At 44.2% G+C, this 23,419-nt stretch overlaps 1 protein-coding gene across 2 annotated transcripts in view; it reads right to left on the reverse strand.

Moving 5' to 3' along the window:
- Positions 1–212: 212 nt before the first annotated feature.
- The window catches only part of PDPR (pyruvate dehydrogenase phosphatase regulatory subunit), a 28,364-nt gene continuing 5,157 nt past the window's right edge, over positions 213–23,419 (reverse strand). Inside the window, exons 4-18 of one of the 2 annotated variants that reach the window (XM_061468920.1) lie at positions 23,095–23,176; positions 22,840–23,003; positions 21,581–21,702; positions 20,670–20,787; positions 19,129–19,278; positions 16,299–16,491; positions 7,817–7,941; positions 6,075–6,230; positions 5,839–5,972; positions 4,836–4,984; positions 3,438–3,550; positions 2,876–2,970; positions 2,168–2,257; positions 1,717–1,899; positions 213–794 (exon numbers count right to left, since the gene is read on the reverse strand). In XM_061468920.1, coding sequence (XP_061324904.1) covers positions 390–794; positions 1,717–1,899; positions 2,168–2,257; positions 2,876–2,970; positions 3,438–3,550; positions 4,836–4,984; positions 5,839–5,972; positions 6,075–6,230; positions 7,817–7,941; positions 16,299–16,491; positions 19,129–19,278; positions 20,670–20,787; positions 21,581–21,702; positions 22,840–23,003; positions 23,095–23,176 — 2,279 coding nt within the window. In that variant the 3' untranslated portion in view covers positions 213–389. Of the gene's footprint in view, positions 795–1,716; positions 1,900–2,167; positions 2,258–2,875; positions 2,971–3,437; positions 3,551–4,835; positions 4,985–5,838; positions 5,973–6,074; positions 6,231–7,816; positions 7,942–16,298; positions 16,492–19,128; positions 19,279–20,669; positions 20,788–21,160; positions 21,280–21,580; positions 21,703–22,839; positions 23,004–23,094; positions 23,177–23,419 lie in introns of those variants that run through there. The other variant, XM_061468921.1, reaches the window with a different exon arrangement.

A 23,419-nucleotide genomic window follows, 5' to 3' on the forward strand; every position in this document is an offset into this window, starting at 1 on the left:
GCACTTGCACTTCCCAAGAGATGGGAAGGGTTTAGTCCTCAGGAAGGTTCACCTGAACCCTTCCCATCACCACAGGGTTAGGGCCTCTGGTGGGGTTCACTCCTGTACAGGCTTCTCATGGACTTCAGGATGCATCTGTGCCACTGTGCTTCGTCCACTGGGGCACAGGAGAGCCTGGCAAGCAAAGGGTTGAAGGAGGGAGACAGACCGGATTGGGAAAGCTTGAAAATTAAAGTTTTAAAATATACAAAATTTAACACACTGGAAAAAGTTTAAAAGTTGCAACACAAGAAAGGAAAAGAAAGAAATATATGGGTGCGGAGAAAGGACTGGAAGATGGTGGGAGAAGACTCCAGCTTGGGAAAAGGAGCAGGTTAGTCTAGTCAGCACTACTCCCCCTGGTAGCCACTCAGTTCCATTTCATCCTTGCGGCGACGGTGTGTGAAGAAGGAACTGAAGGGGTAAAGCTTGGCTTTGGCCTGGAAGCGGTGCCCAGCAATGTCGATCTCATACTCGCCCTGGTTGATGAAGTCAGTTGTCACCACCAGCTCTTCTCCTGTCTTCTCATCAAAGTGGTGCACGAAGCCAAGGCAGACATGGCGCTCCAGAGTGTAGCTGTAGGCACTGCTGGTGGTCTTGCCCACATAGCGGCCATTGCGGAAGATGGGCTCCCCCCACCAGGGCCAGAGGTCTGCGTCTGTGTCATGGTCCTCAAGAATGAACATGGTAAAACGCTTGTATACACCATTCTGCTTCTGTTCCAGCAACGCTTCCTGGCCAACAAACTGCATTCCCTGTGGGGAACAGGAAGCATCAGCTGATGGAAGGAACATGAACTGTAGCATCTGTTGAGTTTTAGCAGAAAAGTTTAATGACACAAGATCAGTTTATGCTTGGAGCTTATGCCCTATCAAGACAGGCTGCTTCTATACACAAACAGCTCACTCAGAAAGAAGCTTTCCTGCCATGTTCATTGTTCCACATGTTAAAAAGACACAAAAATGTATGTGAAAATATGCCTTTAAAAAAATAATTCTCATTTTTACCACAGCAAAAACCCCATTACCATTCTAGTTTTTGCCATTTTTCTGATTCCAGAAGTCCATTGTGGTTTACAAATCAGAGGGAAACTGTGACAACATATGAAAACTAATATCCCAATCACTGCATTCCTTTCTCGAATTGATTCAAGCATTTCAGCTCACGCAAAGAATGCAAAAAAGCAGATAAGCAAGTGACAGTGGCATCACTTGCCACCACAAAAGCAAGATCGAATTCTATGCTGATCTGTTTCAGTAAAAATAAAGAACTACTCTGTTTTAGTGAAAATAGAAAGCACTTGTTCTTGGTGCTTGTCCTCATATTTAACGTTATTAAATGCCCACTGGCGCACAGGCTGGCTTTTGCTTCATCACACTGGGAAAACAACTGCGAGAAACATGAACTCTGAGCATCCGTAAAGTATGCATCACCCTCCACCATACTGCACATGGCACACAGAAGTGACCCAGGATACTGCACCCACCACTGGGAATGCAGACCAGAAAGGAGGAAGACAGAATGTTTCTAGTATTTTTGCACCTTCCTGAAGTACAATAACATAGGTTACAGTTATGCACTGTACACAGTAACAATAACATCTATCCACATGGATTAAGGCCTCTTCATTTCAGTACTGCCCTCCCACCCACTCCAGTGCAGGAGGTGGTGGTGTACCTTGTCCAGCTTGACCTGGAACTCACGTCCACACTCCATAGGAGTGGTAAAAGCATCCAGATCTTGGCCCCAGAATGCAAAGAACTTCTCAATGCGCAGGCTGCGGAGTGCGTAATAACCAGCATTGCGAATCCCGTACTTCTGTCCCATGTTCATCACCTCGTTGTACACATGAAGGGCATACTGCAAAGGAAGGGTGACACACAGAACTGCACACTAGCACCAGGAGAGAGCAACAGCATTCGACATCACCAGGGTTGTTGCTGTGCTCTGCTGCTGGAGTACAAGAGGTCTTCCGAACTGGAATGCACTACAAAGCAGGGAAACTACCCTCTCCCCCTCCTGCAGGCAGCTTTCTCATGCCTCCTTACCCTGAGCCAACCTGGCAAGTGTTTCTGATTATGCATGCAAGCGACTGTTTCACCTAGCTAAGGCTACAGTGTACTCTTACCTCTATGGGGATATAAAGCATGAATCCAGGTTCTCCTGTGTGAGTGATACTCATTACACGGATGCCATTAGCATAGCCCACGCTCATCTCCTGCAGAATCAGAAGGGTGAAATCATCCAAACTGGAACACAACACAGAGATCCAGGAGCACAATGCATAACACAAACCACACCGGCCAGCCCTCTTCCCCTTCCTCACTGAGTTTCACCACCAGCACACACTTGCAAAAAATTCTGAATTTAGAAATTCAAATTGTGATGTCACATTACCCATAACACTTGGCAATATGCCTTGGAACTAGGTCAGGACACAGGCTTGTATTCCAGATAAAGGCAGAAGCTGAACAGCAGCTATCTGCTCTGCTTTTTATCGTGACAGGAGACAATGACTCCTGAGACACCAACCCCAGCTGCCCCTCTGACTGACAGCTTCGTAATTGATTATATGAAATATGCCAAGAAATCAAATGGCACCAAGCCAAGTGAGTGAAATACTGAACACATGCGTATCCATCTATGTATTTAGGAAGCAGAACCCAAAAAGAAGTAGTTAAAGTGAGTTCATTACCAGCCTAGCTCAGTAACTGCAGTAAACACATAATGTAAATCTAAATTCCCTCTAACTATCCAAAATATTTTTCTTCCCCTCCTTCCACACATGCTTCACATAGCCTAGCAGGGTGAGGAGGAAAGAAACACACTCACTCACCTTGCAAAAGAAAGAGGGAAAGTGTTCTGGAGTTATTGGGGCATATGACAACTCTGACAAGACATCCACAGCACGGGGGCCGATCAGATTGAGAGCTAAAGAGGGGAAGGTAACACTATTAAGACGAGACTTCTGTGGTGTCTAACTTGCATAAGCACGTGCCCCAATTTCTGAAGTCTTACACGTTTAGCAAACCAATAGGTTAAGTTTACATTTAAGAATGAAGAGCCACAGAATCCCAGGTTGGAAGGAATGCTGAAGAATCATCTCATCCCGCCTTTCCTGGCAAAGCCTGACCTAGACTAGATGTCCCAGCACCCTGGCCAGCCAAATTTTAAAAGTCATTAAGCTCTCTCTCCTGACAGTCCACAGGAAAGGAAAGCTGTCTCCCAGCCCATGGCTTGCTAGAAGGAAGCCTTGGTATTGCTGTTTTCATTTCGCTGTTTGGACAAGAGACCCAGCCACCAGTCCGGATGCTTTAGACAATTGACTGGCAGGCAGCACAGGACACCACTTGTGATTTCAGGCTGTATAAGGAGGTCAGCCTTCGGCCATTTCTTGCCTGTGTATTTCCAGGTCACGTCTTCCATGGTCAGATTGCTGTCATCAGGCAAGTGGTTCTTCAGCCAGGCCCAGCAATGAACTTGTTGGTCAGTAGGGGAAATCATGAAGAAGCTGGAACAGACAAAACCAAAAAACAGTGACTGGACAGCCACAAGATGATTCAGTTAATTTTTTGTTCATGAACTACTGGAGTCATTTGGTAGCTTCCAAGCTAACAGGACTGAAATACACAAAAAACACAGCTAAAACCTCTGGATCAGTGCCATCACATCTGATGAGACAAGAAACCCCAGCCTTCGAGCATTAGTAAGAGTCTGGTGAAAAGAAGTGACTAGAAGTGGAACAGAGGCAGTTCTACAGAAAGTTCACAGAGTATCTCAGCAGCCACAATCATTTTGAAGAAGGTATTCACAGCTCTTCATGCCAGGCGATTGTCTGCTCCAGCAGTCAGAAGTGTGCAAGGTTCACGCAGCAACTTCTTGCTTCAGCTCAAGCCTTGCCACACACAGTGGTGGTTATTATTAGCAGTTTCCAAAAAAAGAACTCCGCTTGATATGTGAAAATGAGCTACTTGTTGTGGAGCTCTCTTTCACACAAACTGTGAGTTAAAGTACATTATTGACAGAGATAACATCTGCAGAAAAGACTAGGCAAGGCGGAAAGCTACTGGTTTCACACAGAGAAGGACAATACTTAGAAGCAATGCATGAATGCAGACAGAAGAGAAAGAAAAGCTGTTTCTAATTGAAAGAGCAGCAAAGAAGAATGCTTTCACACAAACACAATGAAAGCACACACAGAAAATGCTCCAGAGACATAAAACCAACATTCAGCTGGGACATGACCATGAAGAAAGTTTTTCTATTAAGTGCCAAAGAGAACCCAAACCATTGAGTCAAAGGGTAAGATCCTGTGATCACGTCCGTTTGCACCAGAGAGCACAAAAAAAGTCACAAGATACAGAAGACCTGAGCATTAAGAGCACCTGTATTGCAACATAAGTGAAATAATGAAGTAGCAGCATCAGCACACAGTTTGAATGAGGAGATTAGCCAGAAGCCCATGAGGAACCATGTAGTTTGCACTTCAAATGATTACCTAAGTTAATAAACTCTAATGACTGCTGAAAACAATTGGCATTTCAGTTGAGAAATTAACCATCTGAAGGCCTAATGATGCTGTCTATCTGTAGTCACAGAAAAAGGCATATTTTCCACAATATTTGTAAATTTAGGAGGTTCCTTTCACTGGGATTACTGAATTAGGAATACAAGTGGAAAACTGCAACTTTTCCTTTTAGTTTACAATGGCAAAAAGTTTATGATCTTCATTAAGGGGCTCTCAAAGGCTCTAACACCTGAAGGGTGATGGATAAAGATGCTGTCTGCATACCCACCTGCGTTTGCTCAGCCGTGCTATGCTGCAGTCATTCTCATAACCTCCTTTCTCATTAAGCATGCCTGTATGCACAACATGCCCAACCGGCACATCCAGGTCATTGGAGAAGAGATACTGCAGACTCTCCAGGGCCTCGTCTCCTGTAGACTACAGGAATTGAAAGGGACAGCAAGTCAGATGAGCTGTCTGAGCAGGGCAAATCCACTGGGGCAGTTTAAGACGGCATCAACATCCTGGCCCAATTTTTTTCTATTTGTAATAATAGTGACAGTGATGTTTGAAGCGTACAATGGTGCCATAGTGCTTGGGGTCAAATTCTATTTATAGACTAAGCTAGTATTTCTATAAACTGGGCCCTCAACAGACAAAAAGCAATCTATGCTAAATATTGAGGTATGTCCTGAATTTGGTCATGCAGCTTAACTTCCTCTAGCTAACCTCAACAGTAAACACAGAATTCTGCAAAAACAGTCAATAATAAAATAAATGTGGATGTGGAGCTGTTGGAGTAAGTCCAGAAGAGGCCACAGAGATGCTCTAAGGGCTGGAGTACCTCTGCTCTGGAGACAGGCTGAGAGAGCTGGGCTTGTTCAGCCCAGAGAAGGCTCTGGGGAGACTTTACATAGCAGCCTTCCAGTACCTAAAGAGGCTGACAAGAAAACTGGAGACAGGCTTTTGACAAGGGCCTGTCTTGGCCCTTGGACAGGACAAGGTAGAATGGCTTTGAACTGACAAAGGGGAGACCAAGATGAGATCTTAGGAAGAAGTTCTTCCCTGTGAAGGTGGTAAGACACTGGCACAGGTTGCTCAAAGAAGCTGCGGCTGTGGTCAAGGCCAGGTTGGCTGGGGCTTGGAGCAACCTGGTCTAGTGGAAGGTGTCCCTGCCTGGGGGCTGGAACTGGATGAGCTTTAATGTCCCTTCCAACCCAAACCATTCTGTGATTCTATGTCTAAGGGCCACCTCTACTAGGCTGAAATTCTGTCACTTGCTAGGTACTTACACTTATTTCAAACTTGGTAAAAGATGACATGTCGATGACACAAACCGCTTCCTTACAGCACTTAACTTCAGAACCCACAATATCAAACCAATCTGGTTTGTAAAAGGTCTTGCTCTGACCCAAATCCAGCAGATCTAATATAAAGAACAATCAAAGGGACAATTAATCAACTGGATGAAATAAGATCTTACACAGACCAATACAGATCCACAAGGCAGAGGAAAATGTCATCTCACCGTTACCAGGTGGCACAAAATATTTGACTCTCTCAAATCCATGCTTCTCCATCCACCTCGCTCCCTGAGCGTCCAGACGGTCGTACAACGGTGAGGTACGCAGCTGCCTGCCAGTCTGGAAGTCCCAGCGGGGAACTTTCAGATCACACATCAGGGCTACAGGTCATAAAGATCCATAATTAGGCAAAATTATTATCTTTATCTAAACTTTTTGTCCAGATTATCAATACTTACCAATATCTGAACCATTAATAAAATTCCCTCAAAACAGTTCTGACTTTCCTCTCCCATTTCTGAAAATCAACAGATCTGTTTTGATTTGTTTATAGCTATTCAAAATCAGAGTAGCAGTATTTGCACAGAGTACTTATAGATACTTATGGTCTCATGAAAACACTGTCAAGATAACAGAACCTCTCTATTTTTCATGAAGCCATATCAACTAGTATTAACTTTGCATGATTCTTCCCTGTCAGCACACTATATCAGCCACTTATGCTGGGGTAGGCAGCCCACAGCTACAGAGATCATCTAATTCACCTTCTTAAATACTGACAGTTCAGCCTCTTCTAATTACTGAAGTTTTTCCAAACTGAAAAGGGTCCTATATCTTTTCAGCCAATACAGAATATTCTTATTTAGAAAGCAAGTTAGCAACCTCCCTGGTTACCAGGGGAATTAATAACTCCAGGATGCTTGAATACTTCTTTATAAATGTTAAGTTTCCAGGCAGGTTACAAACTGCTTAAAATTGAAGATAAACCAAATATTTCTTACTGAATACTTCTATTTTTTTTGCCTCATGGCTAACGATTTTATTATTTTACTGCCATTATGTGCTATTGGTACTCCTGAAAGAGTGGGAAGTATAGATTAGAATGGGAATGTACCACTGCAGAAATGGAACACAGTAGCTCTCTTGTAACAATTAGAGTGATTCTCTAGTATCAGAATTGAGATCTCTACTGGAAAGCAACTGCAGAATAACACCCAGAGTATAAAGTGATATTTCTCGAAGGAAGGTCAAAGCATAAGGTTTTGATTTCCTACATGTAGCAGGGCTAACAGTTAACCCAACTTTTCTGCTTTCACCTGAACACATTAGTTTAGACTTAGTATTCAGGTAATTGTTCCTTTTTTGCTGTTTGTGGAGCACTTCATCTGAACCTTGATAAGAAGCTGTCCACACTTTCCAGGACAGATAATCAAACAATAAGAGGAAACCAAATATGGCTTTAGACAGGAATGACATCTCAAATCTGTTCTGCAAGGTATTTATTACAAACTGTGGCAGGAGAAAGCAGAGTATGTTTACAAAGACTTCCTGAATGATGCAAGATAACCTTATCACATACTCATAAGCTGGAAGCGATGGTATTTCTACACTGTAATGATGTGCAACGAATGACAACGTTTGAGACAGTGTAATATTCCCAGTTAAGACCCTGGCATCACTTTATGAGGCTGGATCTTAAGACAGACATGCAAAAATTTACCCATAGCAAATGCAAGGGACAGAAACAGGAGACAGCACGGTACCAACAGCATTTCCTTGAGAAAAGTTAGTAAGAATGTCACTAACAACAAAAAAAAACAAACCACCACCCCTTCCTTCCTCCTGGGAGAGGCTGTATTGCCACAAAGGAGGCCAGGAAGCAGCAAAATTTCTCCAAGTGATGACAGCAGCGAAGAGGAAAATCTTGGATATGCTGGCCAGCACTGAATGCAAAGACCTCACTTACGCATGACTTCCATCACACGGTGACGGAGGAAAGTGCGACTGCTCTGAAGGGTACCAAAACGTTTCAAATCCAGAGGCCAGACATTTTCTGAGGGATACCCATTTACCATCCATTCTGCCAGGTACCTGATGGAAGAAGTAAACAAAGACTGAGATCAGCAAATGTCTTCAGGGAATGAGTCTAGCTTTGAAGTCAGAAGTAAAGCAATCTGGACATGAAAATTGCTTGTAGTAGGGAGAGAGAAGACAACTAACATGGTATTCTAAACACTAGCACAATCTGAAAGGTTTCCCTTTAGAAAGCTCATAAACCAGATTTCCAAATTATTAATTTCTCATTAGGATAAAATATTGTCCTGGGTTCAGCAGTAGCAGTCATTTTTCTCCTTCTTAGTAGCTGGTGCAAAGCTGTGTTTTTGACTTTCAGCCTGGGAACAACGCTGATAACACCGATGTTTTTAGTTGTTGCTCAGTAATGTTTATTCTGACCAAGAACTTTCTGAGTCTCATGCTCTGCTAGGGAGGAGGGGAAGCCAGGAGGAAGCAGAGACAGGACACCTGACCCAAACCAACCAAGGAGGTATTCCATACCACACCACATCATGCCCAGTATATAAACTGGGGGCAGCTACCCAGAAGGGCTAGATCACTAGAAGGGTATCAGTCGGTGGGTGGTGAGCGGTTGTATTCTCTTCCCTTGTTATTTTCCTTATCATTATTATTATTGGTGGTAGCAGTAGTGGTTTTGTGTTATACCTTAGTTACTGGACTGTTCTTATCTCAACCCGTGGGAATTACATTCTTTTGATTCTCCTCCCCATCCCTCTGGGAGCTGGGGTGAGGAAGTGGGGCAGTGAGAGAGTGATTATGTGGTTCTGGGTTGCCGGCTGGGCTTAAACCATGACAGTTCTTTGTGATGCCCAATGTGGGGCACAAAGGGTTGAGATAACAACAGATCTGACCGGTGTGTGTCTAATCGTATTTGTGATAAGCATTCATTGTTTCGGATTAATAGTCACTCCTCACAATGCTGATTTATTGCCTCTCAAAGTTGTTGCTCTTGATCTCGGAGTTTCAGCATGTCATACCTCACAGCTGGTATTTGCTGGTTTAGTGTTTATCGCCTGGGGGGCTTTGGCTAAGTTTCTTATTTCACTGTACTTTACATGACTTGTAATACAACAGACTCATTGATCATGAAACTGATCTGGCTTGCTTTCCCAGTGTGGTCATCATCTCTGTACTTCGGGAGGTATATAGTAGAAGTGTTTAGCAATTACACATTTTTTTTCCTCCTCGGGTGGTCAATCTGTGAAGAAGACATTCCCTTACACCCCCATCTCCCCCACCAGACTATTTACAGCATCACTTGAGTGTTCTGAAGGTTTTCAATGGTGTTTGGGTACCCTTGAGACCTGCCCACTGATTGTGATGGGTATCACCATGTTGGCATGCATACAGAGTGTGTTTTATCCACGACCATTTTGTCTGATCTTGAAAGTTAAGCAGAGTTGGGTTTGGGTCTTGCCTAGGGTTAGACGACGATATGGGAGGCCCAAGAAATCTTCCCTGAGGCTGGGCAGTCATGACTGCCAGGGTGCGTGGGATCGTATGGGCAAGTATCTAGGCCAGTGGGCCCCTCCAGTGCTTTGGAACTTCACCACTGAACAAGTGCAAAATCCAGAAAAACTAATGAAACACTTAAGTGAGGTGTGTTGTCATCCTTGTCATACCAGAGAGGGACAAATCACAGCAATGTGTTGGGGCTTGGCCTACGCTTACAGAGCCCTGTTCAACACTATCCGGCACCTTTAAAGGGAAAAAGATGTCTCTGGATTTGATGGCAAAGCAACATTAAACACAGCTACTCCAACCCCAAGCACAGCACACAGTAACTACACCAACCCCAGTGACAAGTACAGCAGCCACTCAAACCCTGACAGCAACAGACAGCACAGCTGCTGGTGCTAGTAGCAACCCCCAAGCATAGCAGCTGCACCAACCCCAACAACAGATACTGCAGCCACTCCAACTACAGTGATAATCACTGCAGCCAAACCAAAGGACCAATTTGTGCCAATACTGGTTGCCCCTGTACATAAGGGGAAAAGCAAATAAGAGGCACAAAAAGCAACCTGTACAGTGAAGAAAGATGAAGAACCAACACACTTACTACATGGGACAGCATCTGAACAAGAATTATTATTATGTGGATCAGAGGAAGAGGAAGAAGAAGAGGTGACTCCTCGACCCTGGACCTCAACTGAGCTACGGAACATGCGAAAAGATTTTACCCATCAACCAAGGGAGCACATCATCACCTAGCTGCTCCAAAGGTGGGACAATGGGGCCGAGGGTCACGAACTAGAAGATAAGGAAGCCAAGCAGCTGGGATCATTTGCTAGGGAAGGGGGAATCAACAAAGTGACTGCAAAAGAGACACAGTCCATCAGCCTTTGGAGGTGGCTCTTGGCAGTGCTCTTTTCACAGTTTCTCTTTTCACAGTTTCTCTTCTGTGAAAGAAAGGTTTCTGTACAAGGATGATGTTGTAAGTCGTGCGGCCAACTGGACCGCGACAGAGAAAGGCATCCGGTCTCTGAGGGAATCAGCCATTGTAGAGACAATCTAGATAGGCCAGATGCTGGGAATGCATCTGTAAATCCAGATGAAGTTGAATGTACATGACCCATATGGCGGAAATTTACATGGAGTTCACCATCATCATATGCCTACACATTGGCATCAACAACCTGGCATGACGCAGTACCACCAACAGTGGATGAAGTGATTTGTCAACTCTGAAAGTTCGAAGACAATCTCACCCTTTCCATCATTTCAGCTGCAGAAAAGCTGTCTCAGGAGTTCAAACACTTGAGAGACCATCTATCCGATCTATCCAGCTCCCCACATGTACCAGCCCACGTCTTGGCTATTACCAAAAGGTGTACTACTGCTTGAGAGAGAAGATATAGGAGATAGATGCCACAGGTCACCCTATGATTTTACCTGCGGAATCATGGAGAAGACATGAGGAAGTGGGATGGAAAACCTACCTCAGCCCTTGAGGAACAGGTGCGTGAATTGAAGAGGAGAACAAAGGTCAAGGATTATCATCCCATGAAAGCTGCGGCTTCAGTCTCTGGTGAGCAGGTTCCCAGATCGAGTGGAAGAGCTGATTTTACTCCAGCTCCTGTGATAAAGACATGTTTTCTTTCTACATGGTGTAAGTGACCAGTATTGTGTGATCACTATTAGAGGGGCCCTGCCTCCAGCCAGGTGGACAACAGGATTTACAGGAGTGCATGGAGCAGATGGCCTGGCATATCAGTCCCACAGAAGTATAAGGCTCTATTAGATACTGGTGCACAGTATACCCTGCCATCAACCTATCAAGGGGTGGAACCCATTTATATTTCTGGAGTGACAGGAGGATCCCAAGAGTTGACTGTACTGGAGACTGAAATCAACCTGACTGGGAAGATGTGGCAAAAGCACCCTATTGTGACTGGTCTTGAGGCTCCATGCATCCTTAGCATAGACTATCTCAGGAGAGGGTACTTCAAAGACCCAAAAGGGTACTGATGGGCTTTTGGTATTGCTGCTTTGGAGACAGAAAATTGAGCAGCTGTTCACCTTGCCTGGTCTTTCAGAGGATCCTTCTGTTGTGGGGTTGCTGAAGGTCAAAGAACAAGTGCAAATCGCTAACTCAACAGTGCACTGGTGGCAACATTGTACCAATCGAGACTCCCTGATTCCCATCCGTAGGCTGATCCGTAGACTGGAGAGCCAAGGAGTAATCAAGTAGGACCTGCTCACCCTTTAACAGCCCCATATGGCCAGTGCAAAAGTCTAACGGAGTGGAGACTAACAGTAGACTACTGTGGCCTGAACGAAGTCATACCACCCTTGAGTGCTGCCGTACCGGACATGCTAGAACTTCAGTACGAACTGGAGTCAAAGGCAGCCAAGTGGTATGCCACAACTGATATTGCCAATGCATTCTTCTCAATTCCTTTGGCAGCAGAGAGCAGGCCACAGTTTGCTTTTACTTAGAGGGGCGTCCAGTACACTTGGAACCGACTGCCCTGGGGTGAAAACACAGCCCTACCACCTGCCATGGACTGATCCAGACTGCACTGGAACAGGGGCAAGCTCCAGAACACCTGCAATACATTGATGACATTATTGTGTGAGGCGACACAGCGGAAGAAGTCTTTGAGAAAGGGAGGAAAATAATCCAAATCATGCTGAAAGCCGGTTTTGCCATAAAGCGGAGTAAGGCCAAGGGACCTGCATAGGAGATTCAATTTCTGGGAATAAAATGGCAAAATGGATGTAGACAGATCCCCACAGATGTGATCAACAAGATAACAGCAATGCCTCCACCAATAAGAATGTCTCCACCAATAAGAATGTCTCCACTAATAAGAAAGAAACACAAGCTTTCTTGGGTGCAGTGGGGTTCTGGAGAATGCATATCCCAAATTATGGTTCAATTGTAAGCCTTCTCTATCACCTGACTCGGAAGAAGAATGATTTTAAATGGGTCCCCGAGCAACAACAACCCTTTGAGCAAATTAAACGCGAGATAGTTCATGCAGTAGCCCTTGGACCTGTCCGGACCGGGCCAGATGTAAAAAATGTGCTCTACACGCAGCCAGGGAGAACGGTCCTACCTGGAGCCTCTGGCAGAAAGCTCCAGGGGAGACTCGAAGTTGACCCCTTGGCTTTTGGAGCCAGGGATACAGAGGATCTGAGGCCAGCTATACCCCAACTGAGAAAGAGATACTGGCAGCCTATGAAGGGGTTTGAGCTGCTTCAGAAGTGACTGGCACTGAGGCACAGCTCCTCCTGGCACCCCGGTTGCCCGTGCTGGGCTGGATGTTCAAAGGCAGGGTCTCCCCTACACATCATGCAACCGATGCCACATGGAGTAGTGGGCTGCACTAATTACACAACGAGCTCAAACAGGAAATCCCAGTTGTCCAGGAATTCTAGAAGTCATCATGGGCTGGCCAGAGGGCAAAGATTTCGGAATGTCACCAGAGGAGGAGGTGATGTGTGCTGAAGCATATAATAAACTGTCTGAAAGTGGAAAGCAGCTGTACGGAGTCCCCGATGACAAGCTGCAGAAACTGCTGAAGGAGAGGGTGAATTGAGTCAATTTGCCGAGGTGAAAGCCATCCAGCTGGCCTTGGACACTGCTGAACGAGAAAAGTGGCCAGTACTTTATCTCTATACTGACTCATGGATGGTGGCAAATGTCCTGTGGGGGTGGTTGAAGCAATGGAAGCAGAGCAACTGGTAATGCAGAGGTAAACCCATCTGGGCTGCTGCACTGTGGCAAGATATCACTGCCCAGGTGCAGAGCCTGGTGGTGAAGGTATGCCATGTAGATGCTCATGTACCAAGAGTTGGGCCACTGAGGAACACCAGAACAATCAACAAGTGAATAAAGCTCCTAAGATTGAGGTGGACTTAGATTAGCAACATAAGGGCGAACTATTTATGGCCCAGTGGGCCCATAACACTTCAGGCTATCAGGGCGGAGATGCAACATATAGATGGGCTCATGATCGAGGGGTGGACTTAACAAGGGACACTACTGCGCAGGTTATTCACGAATGTGAAGCATGTGCTGCAATTAAGCAAGCTAAACGGTTAAAGCCTCTTTGGTATGGAGGATGATGCCTGAAGTATAAATATGGGGAGGCCTGGCAGATTGACTATATCACACTGCCACCAACCCGCCAAGGCAAGCACCATGTGCTTACCATGGTGGAAGCAACCACCAGATGGCTGGAAACATACGCTGTGCCCCATGCCACTGCCCAGAACACTATCCTGGGCCTTGAGAAACAGATTTTGTGGCAACACGGCACCCCAGAGAGAACTGAGTCAGACAATGGGATTCATTTCTGAACAGCCTTATATACACTTGGGCCAAAGAGCATGACATTGAGTGGGTATATCACATCCCCTACCATGCACCAGCCTCTGGGAAAATGGAATGGTACAATGGGCTGTTAAAAACTACACTAAGAGCAACGAGTGGGGGAACTTTCAAACACTGGGATACACACCAAAGGCCACCCGGTTGGTCAACACTAGAGGATCTGCCAACAGGGCTGGCCCAGCCCAGTCAGAACTTTTATATACTGTAGAGGGGGATAAAGCTCCTGTGGTGCACATAAAGAATTTGCTGGGGAAGACAGTCTGGGTTATTCGTTCTTCAGGTAAAGGCAAACACACTCGTGGGACTGCTTTTTGCTCAGGGACCCGGATATACCTGGTGGGTAATGCAGGAAGATGGGGAATTCCAGTGTGTACCTCAAGGGGATAGGATTTCAGGGGAAAACAGCCAATGAACTCAATTATATGCTATTGCCTGCTATGTAGCACTTTTATAGCCCACCAACTAGATGCCTTCAGGTCACTAGCGACTGGCCCTGACTTCCCTCTGACCATCATCCCAACAGGGAATGATGAAATCAGACAAGCTCAGCAGTGACCAGATAAGTTTCGCAGTGTCATCAGCAGGCAACAATCCAACACTGCACAGTGTCTCTCCACTCTGGAAGACTGTTACAAGAGATGGAGCCTGGTATCATGGACCGGATGAACTCAGCAGCTTTGGGCTGGATACTGTCCTGGATTCAGCAGTAGCAGTCATTTTTCTCCTTCTTAGTAGCTAGTGCAGTGCTGTGTTTTTGACTTTCAGCCTGGGAACAGCACTGACAGCACCGATGTTCTTAGTTGCTGCTCAGTAATGTTTATTCTGACCAAGGACTTTCTGAGTCTCATGTTCTGCCAGGGAGGAGGGGAAGCCAAGACGAAGCAGAGACAGGGCACCTGACCCAAACCAACCAAAGAGGTATTCCATACCACAGCACATCATGCCCAGTATATAAACTGGGGGGAGTCACTCAGAAAGCCTAGACTGCTGCTCAGGTTGGGCTGAGTATCGGTTGGCGGGTGGTGAGCGGTTGTATTCTCTCCCCTTGTTATTTCCCTTATCATTATTATTATTGGTGGTAGCAGTAGTGGTTTGTGTTATACCTTAGTTACTGGACTGTTCTTATCTCAACCCACAGGAGTTATATTCTTTCCATTCTCCTCCCCATCCCTCCATGAGCAGGGGGAGGAAGAAGGGCAGTGAGTGAGTGAGTGAGCAGCTGTGTGGTTCTGGGTTACAGGCTGGGCTTAAACCAAAACAAATATATATGGCAGCAGTTACTGACACATTGTAAATGAAGTCACCTGGATAGGTAGCCTAAGTGACACTAGACAAATCCTTGGGCTACAAAAAGAGGTACTGAGTATGTTTAGGTTAGAGTTAGGAGGTTGACTGCTTTGTCATTTTTTAGTACCTGGTGTAGGCTCAGCCACAAACCACCAGTGACAGCACACGCTTTGGCACAAGTTGCCAGCCAAGTTATGTTTAGCTCCACTTCCAGCAGTGAAGGAGGAAGGCATGCTCCAGAGCTAAAGGACATATGCAGCTCAGACCAAAGCAGAGCAGAAGGATATGTTCACAGTCAGTAAACAAAAAGAAGGGGTTTGAGACTGATCATTAGAAGTTACATTAGCAAGTTTAGCTGCTTGTCTCAAGGCTGTAGCATCAAACAAATAATGCTTCACGAATTATTCTGACTCTTAGAGAACCTCACTGCAAAGATTCTCTGTATTTCACATGACATATAAAACTAATAATGAGTTGCTTCCCTGGTGAGTTAAATTATTAGACAACAGACAGAAACTAGTGGAGACAAACACATATACTAAGACCTGACATGAAAAATAAGCAGCTTGTTCAGAAGGCTGTATGGCAGAAGGGATGCTGGGTCGCCAAAACCAAATGGCAGCCAGAGGGAGGGATGATCATTCTGCAAGTAATTTTGCTGCTGGGATCACACTTCTTCACCTGTCAAACTGTCTGCATGAACACAGGAACTAGATTTTACTGGGAAACTATTCCATTCTTAGTACACTGGCAGAGGACAGTCATTAATTAACAGTATTGGCAGCACTGGCATCCCATATGCAGTGCTTCATCTGCACCAGACTCGCTTTCAGAGAACTTAATTGCTGTGTCAACTTGAATGATCTAAGGACTTCAATCAGATAATAAAGGGGATCCTGGAGTACGGAAGGTAAGGGAATATATGCTTAGCTAAGCTTTTATCTCTTCCTGGTAGGTAAAACCAGTTAATTCTAAGGAAGTTTACTTGATCCCCAGCAGGCTGCTGATCACCAAGATGTGATGCCTGAGGAGAGTCGAACAGAGATTTGGAATACACACAGGAGAACATAATCAGAACATAGCAATGGCTCCACTCTTTCACTAAAGTTGGAAACAGAAGAGGCATCTTTGTCAGAGGGGAAGTGACCGATACAAGAACATTCTACACAGAAGGATCATTGGAGCACTCTTTTCTTGGCTAAAACCATACTTAAACAGGTAACAGCCATAAACTACTTACTTGCCTGCTCCCCCACCATATGAGATACCAGCTGAGTTCATGCCAGCCAGAACGAAGTAGCCTCGAACAGTGGGTGACTCTCCCATGATACATCGCATATCTGGTGTGAAGGACTCTGGGCAGTTCACGAGCTGCATGATCTGCAGAGCCTCCAAATCTGGCATCCTGCGCAGAAGGGCACCCAGAAGTGGCTCTAGAGACATACAAAAAAAGACAAAAAGTCACAACCTTTGGTCTTGACACATCAGCTACTCCACCGTCAAACTGGACAGCACCACAGTTTTGAGTCAGTATCTGAACAGATGGAAACTGCTTCCGTGTTTCAATACGGTCACAGGACAAGCCATTAACCTGCTGGAATCAACTACTTGAAACAGATCCCTCAGCATACCATAAGAGCAGCCATACCAGTAAAGACCAAGGGGCCACCATTGTTCTCAACACTGCAAGAGTATGTTCAGTTTTGCTAGGGAAAACAACAGAAACAGACATCAACTGGGTATCTAGCAAGAAATAAGAACACACAAATCTAGATGATGCTTGTCCCATGCACTCTGCCTCCACTTACTATCAGCTCAGAGGATTTCCTAAAACCTGGTATCTTTTACATTTTTAGTAACTCTTAACTCAATCTCTCTTCTAAGTACTTGACCCATCTTCCCCAAAGTCATGAAAAAACCCCACAGACACTGCGCCAAGGACCTCCACATGTTTAGGATTTGTTGTATTGAGAGATTTGTTTTTGTTGTATGAGGAATCACCATCTTTTGTTTTGAAATTCATGCTCAATTAACTTTTTTGATGCCTCCCAGTTGGAATAACAGAAGAGACAATAAGCAGAAGATTCCCCTCCATCAAGTCCCTCCCATTCAAGATTTCTTAGACCTCCATCAATTACCCTTCTGTAATCTCTTTTCCCCAGCCCACTCAGACATTCTGTGCTTGGAAACTTTTCCAAGCTTTGCTCGGCCTTTTGCAGCCTCTCACCAGGCCTTCTCTGGTCACACAATGCCCTCTAGAGAAAGGCAGCCTAGAATAACAACTGGTGTCTGGCAAACAAAGGACTGTTATATGACTGTGTTTTCTTAATAATTCCTAACTTGTCTTTTGCTTTAAGTACTACTCAGCTATGTCTTCACAGAACTAATACAACCTCAAGGTCAGTTCAAAGCCCATCATTTTGTATAGTACTCACACCAACCCCCTGGACTTGCGTCATTTCACATTTATCCTCATTGAATTTCCTTGCCACTTCATTGCCCAGTCACGCTGGTAAGGTCCTTTGGTAATTCTCCACAGTCTGACATTTGGGAGTGTTAATAAAGGGATAAGCTATCTGGTTTTTTCTTCTCACCATAACTTACCTTTGCATAGTGCTCAAGGTAAAAGCCCTCAAGATTCAGCATTAATACTCCTCCTCACTTTATGTAAGCAGTAATAAGATTTCACATTATCTAAGAAATTACAAACAAAACCAATCTTTCTGACCTGCACTTTCTCTTCTTTCACGCATTAGAATTCCAGAGTGAGAGCTTTAGCTATAGTTATTTTTAATTATTGATATAAAGAGGGATTAGTTAGATTTATTCTTGTATGCAGCCCAATATCTAAGCAACTCTACAGGCTATTTTAAAATCAAATGGTGTTTCAACGAAAGAGATCAAAGCAGTAGCACAAGAGCTCAAGCCACAGCAACTGCAGCCCTAGAAAAGGATCAAATACTAGCTGAGTAAGCTCTGACTCTGCTCAACTGTTCAGTATGTTTGAACTGATAAAAGGGTAATGCTAGAACATAGAATGCAGTTGCTTCCGAAACGTGGGCAATTTGTGGGTGCCAGCAAGCAGTGCCTTTTCATTTCAGCAGTACCAAGAAAATCAAAGATGAAGTAGGGGCAGAGCTCGAGCAACTCATTAGTGAAGCCAGTATCATCAAGAAGATCTGATGTCCTGCAAGATCTAAAACCCTTTAGCATATGCCAGCACAAAACTGGACCCCATTTTGGCCCCACCCCCTGGATGAATACAGTATCTCACAAATGAAAGTAAAATTAGTCAATTTAACCTGGGCGGTAGCTGGAAGAACATAATACCACTGCCTAAAGAAATCCGTGATAATCCATCCATGCCTAGAATCACTTAGAGGAGCATGTGCACTCACAAGGGAAAACTGAATCCCTGAAAAAAGGGCAAATTTTAAACTGAGAGGGCACACACAAACTTACCAGGCATAAGAGAGGGAAAGAACAGAAAGAGCCCTCTGTGTAGAAGTACACACAAAATATAAGAACAGAATTAAATAAAATGGGAATAAACCATTGCTGTCAACGGTGGGATGAAGTCTGGGAAGGAGTAATACCAAGTTCCGTCCACAAGCAACTGTCACTGATGGAAATGCACTTGGCAGCCAGCACTGAAGAGAGCTGCAGAAACAAAATACCACAGCTACGTGGCAGGTCAACAGTGTTAATGTCCAGCGTCACAAGAAGAGCAGCATGTGGCCCTGACACTCAAAAATCAAATTAAATGGAAGAGTGCTGGAAAGTTTATGTAGCACCTTACTGCACTATAGGAAATTATTATGTGCTGAGGGTTAGTGGGTGTTTTTAAACACTAGACAGTTATCAAGGCAGTCCTTGATAAAGGAGTTCAGTGCAAATTACTGAGAAATGAAGAGATGAATGAATCTGAGACAACATTAATCTTTCCCACACCTTTCAGGTGCAGGCAGACACACCCTGGCTGGTCAACAACAGCCTGCATCGTTGCCAACTCTGCCTCCTGCTGAAGCCAGGTGTTTCACTGCTGTGGGAATCTTTCTTCCCTAACATACCAAAATGATCCCAGTCTTCCTGGAGGTTGTGAATCTCCAGCTGGTTCCGTCCTTCCGTGAAGAGAGGTTTAGGGTTTTTTTCAAAGCCTCCTGATAGGATACCACCTTGCCAGTTGCGTATGTAGATCCTGCCATCTGGGTCTACAACCGCTGCAGAGGAAAGAAAAGAGGTGGGAAAGGAACTGAGAGAAGAAACAGCTGTCTTGGGCTGTTGTTCCATGCCACCAGACCCCATCTGGTAGCTGGGCCAAGCTACCGCCTGACATGAGAAGGGTCAACCTCAGTCCACCAGCCCCACAATGTCACACCATTCTGGTTCTCACACGACACCTTGGTGGGCCAGTATAGATTATCAAACCAGCATTAACTCCCGCCACAACCATGCATGCTAACTTTTGGGCAGCAGAGTAAACTGAACTGAACCTGAAAAGCACCCAAGCTAGCAGAACAGTGTTACCATGAGTGGGAGGACACAAGAGGGAGTCAGATCCCTTGTGGCACTAATAAGCTATGATATACTGGCTTAGTTACACTGGTACTGCACCCAAAACCAGACCTTGCACCAAGAGATGTCCTGCCCTCCCCCTCTTCCAGTTAATTTTAGAACAGTTAATTTTAATGGGGATGCATCACTCATCCAGTTTACTGCAGGTCACCAGCACAAAGAAAGTGAGCAGCACTGGAGTGAGGACACAGAGTCAAGTCTGGATTGCTTCCTCCAGTGGTAATCAGCTTGAAGCATTTATGATATACCAGCTGACATGTTCCATAGCAATTTTTTCCCTGTACAGAAAAGTTGTGTGTGTGTGTGTATATACATATACACACTATATATATATATGTATGTATGTGCTAGTAAATTTTGTTTTTATTACTCAGTCAAGTAAAAGTGAAGCACCTGGGGACTCTGGTTAGAAAGGTGAATTCTCTGGAGAATATATACATTAATCACTAGAAGCAGAAACTCTTGCTAACAACTGAGAGTAAATAAGCAAAGCTTTTTACTTCCCAACCACAGTTTTTAAACACAGGGGCTCTTCTTTAAGAGACTGAAAAGCCAGAACATGGGGGAGGAGCAACGACCTCAAGTGTCTGGTTGCCCCTACAGTTCATAGACATGTAAATGCCATTGTAAGGCCTTAGTTTCAGCTGAAGGAAAGGAATAGATGGGCCCCTTAGGGACAGCAGCCTGCAAGGAAAACACAGTGCCAAGTCTAGCACCCTCCCCAGCCCACAAATGCAACAATCCAAGTCTCAGACACACCTACTAGTGAAGCCAGAGCCATGACCATTCTCCTGCTAAGTTGAAAACTGTGAAAATCAATTTCTGTGACAAAAGCTTTCCCAAGAATAAGGGAGGAGATTCTTTCTACCACTGAAAGAGGATTGCTAGAGCAATTCAGCTAGAATGCACTTCACAATCCCAGATGAGCTGAGAACGGATAGCTATTAGTTGGCCTTCTTGTTATAAACTAGATGTCCCCTTGGAAAGGCAGGTATAATTCATGGAGAAAAGTGAGATACTACTGAAGAAGCCTTACTTGGCAAGTTGCTTGCGAGAGGCTCATTCAAAGGATGCGTCAGGATGTAGAAGTGTTCACAGGCATGGAGTGGGATATTGACTGCTTCCTCTGCAGCGTGGCCCAACTCATAGGCCCACTGAAATAAAAACAAGTGCAAGTTAGAACACAAAAGAAAAAAGCTAACTCCAATAAAAAAGGTAGGACAAAAGCACAGGTCACCTCTGTGAGTTTGCTTTCATGTAAGACTATGTAAGATTTGGTTCAGTCCTCTAAACCATAAACAGATATAGATTTTTTTTTTCTCTTAGGATTTGAATTATTTAGGATAAAAGTTGTTTTTCTGTTCCTCACACAAGATCTAGAAAAGTGGAGCCCTGATTCAAGACTAAGTAGTATCAACTTACAATACAAAAGCAAAACAAGATCTGTACACCAAAGCCAATGCTATGGCCAGCCTCTAGAAGCAGAATAATCAGGATTTAGGTGCTTGTACTGCTAGAACCCCATACCATCAAGACAGCCAGCTGCTATTTGAGAAACATTAACTGTCAGATGTAATTTCACAGTGGAAAGGACAGGACACTAAGGAAGCAGAAAACAAAAGGAATTTTGGGGGCAGGAGGGAGAGAAGGGTAGAGTCACACCGCCCAGGAGAGACCACTGGCAGAGTTGTACCAACAAGTTGCAGGGTGCTCCTTAGCAAGTTAACATCCAGCCTTTGGTAACAAGCAGAGAGTAAACACTGCTCTCCTCCTTCACACCCCCGCTGGTCTGAGAAGCTGAATAACATGACTGTGATCTACTCCAGTAAACCAAGCCAAACATGAAACATAAAAAGGGGAAAACAAACACAAACAAAAAACCAACTGAGGGAAGTGCATGTGTCCTTAAGCAAATACAAAAAGAAAGACAGATTTCAGTAATCCAACCTGGCCAGCACAGTTTACAAAGTACTGGCATTTGATCTGTCCTCTGTCGGTCTCGATGGCAGTCACACGACCCTTCTGGACTGTAACATGACTGACGCTCGTCCTTTCATGGATCTGGACACCTGAGGTGAACATCAGAAGGTCAGTAAACCACAAGCCTTCTTTGTATGTGTCCAGCTGCTAATGTGAAACCCTTAAACCTAATCTAAATGCTTATTTTCTCTTTACGGCATAATTCTTATTCTTGACTTAGTAATTCTTAAGTGAAACCCTGTTACAGGTAAAATATCAGGCAAAATATCAGGCACCCAAATTGTACATAATTTAAAGGCTGAGATGATGAACAGTTACAGTGCTTTTTCCCCTGTGACAAAAACACCCTGGTATCCACAAGATGGTAAAAAAAAAGTCTGAGCTATGGATTTCTTTCCATTACAATTCCTTTATGCAACAAAGTCTGTAGTTTCAGATAGCAAGTTTTAAAGAAAATCAGTTATTTGGGGAAAAAAAATATCAATTAACAGTACACAAAAAAAGCTCAACTAAAAGAAACTGAGAAAGGTATCTTCCCAAGTAGTTTCTTTCAACCTGATAGACTTTCATCCTTAATGATGTTTATCGCTGTTATTGTATCTAACCTTTCTCCCCAGTTTTAGACAAAATACTGGGCAAACAGCATTTATAACTACACTTCCAAAGCCATTTCTAAAGCCCACGTACCCGATGGAATATTCCACATGGACTTAGGCACAACCTTTTATTTGTAGGTAATTATAGAATCATAGAATCAATTAAGTTGAAAAAACCTTTAAGATCAAGTCCAACCATTCCCCCAGCACTGCCAAGGGCATCACTAAGCCATGTCACTGAGGGCTTGTCTACATGGCTTGTGAACACTCTTTTGATCTTTAATTTTGAGTAAGGTCCTACAAAGGACCCGACTTTTATTTTTATCATAAAAGAGTGTGTCCTTATTTAGAGAAATATACAACCACTAAGGGCAACAAACTGGTGCTTGATTTATCATACCAGATCTGTAAAGATTCAGTATGTTAAAAAAAAAAAAAAAAAAAAGAAAAATCAGCTTGTTTTCTGAGGAAAAATACAATTTCAAAGTGTCTGAACCTGAAAGAAATAACCAAGTTTTGGTCTTCAGTGCTCAGTCAGAATACCAAGAGATGCAAAACATAATTTTCTTTTATGAAAATAAGGTAACTATCACGCAGGAGAGCACTCTACAGAGAAAAAAAAACTCGTACCATTCCACGAGGCAGCTGTTGCCAGAGCCAGACTCACACTGGCAGATGACACGAGAGCATCTTCTGGCACATACATGGCCCCCACAAGGTCATGGATGCTGATCAGTGGGTGGAGTTGTGCCACTTTCTTTGGGGTTATAATTTCACAAGGTATCCCCATTACACTGCCACGGGACATAAGAAAAATGCCATCATTAGTCTTCCAGGAGAGCTAGTACAAGTTTGAGATCAGTTATACTTCCTGCTTATACGTACTTCAGTGATGAAGCGACGCGTTTCAGAGAGATTAGTCGATCCTGAGTCTGAGCCAGTGAAATGGAGCCTGTCTTCATGTACCCTATAACAACGACCAAAGTCAAGTCAGATCTGAACAGGATCTTGAATTTTTTTTTCATCCCAGCCTCACTGCTTTAATCTAATGGCAGAGCCATTGCTTTCACTACTCAGGAGCCTGGAAATTCCAGATCCTCAAATAATTTTAAACACTGTACAGCTAATAATTAAAAGGCTGCATGAGTCAACCTCTAAAATAAAAAAAAAAAATAAAATCCAATTTAATCCTGATTTGTGGTCTCATTCT

The sequence above is a fragment of the Pezoporus flaviventris genome, unplaced genomic scaffold (genome assembly GCF_033815535.1).
Source record: "Pezoporus flaviventris isolate CSIRO_AGI_PZ_B2104156 unplaced genomic scaffold, CSIRO_AGI_Pfla_v1 ptg000054l, whole genome shotgun sequence".
Taxonomy (NCBI): Eukaryota; Metazoa; Chordata; class Aves; order Psittaciformes; family Psittacidae; genus Pezoporus; species Pezoporus flaviventris.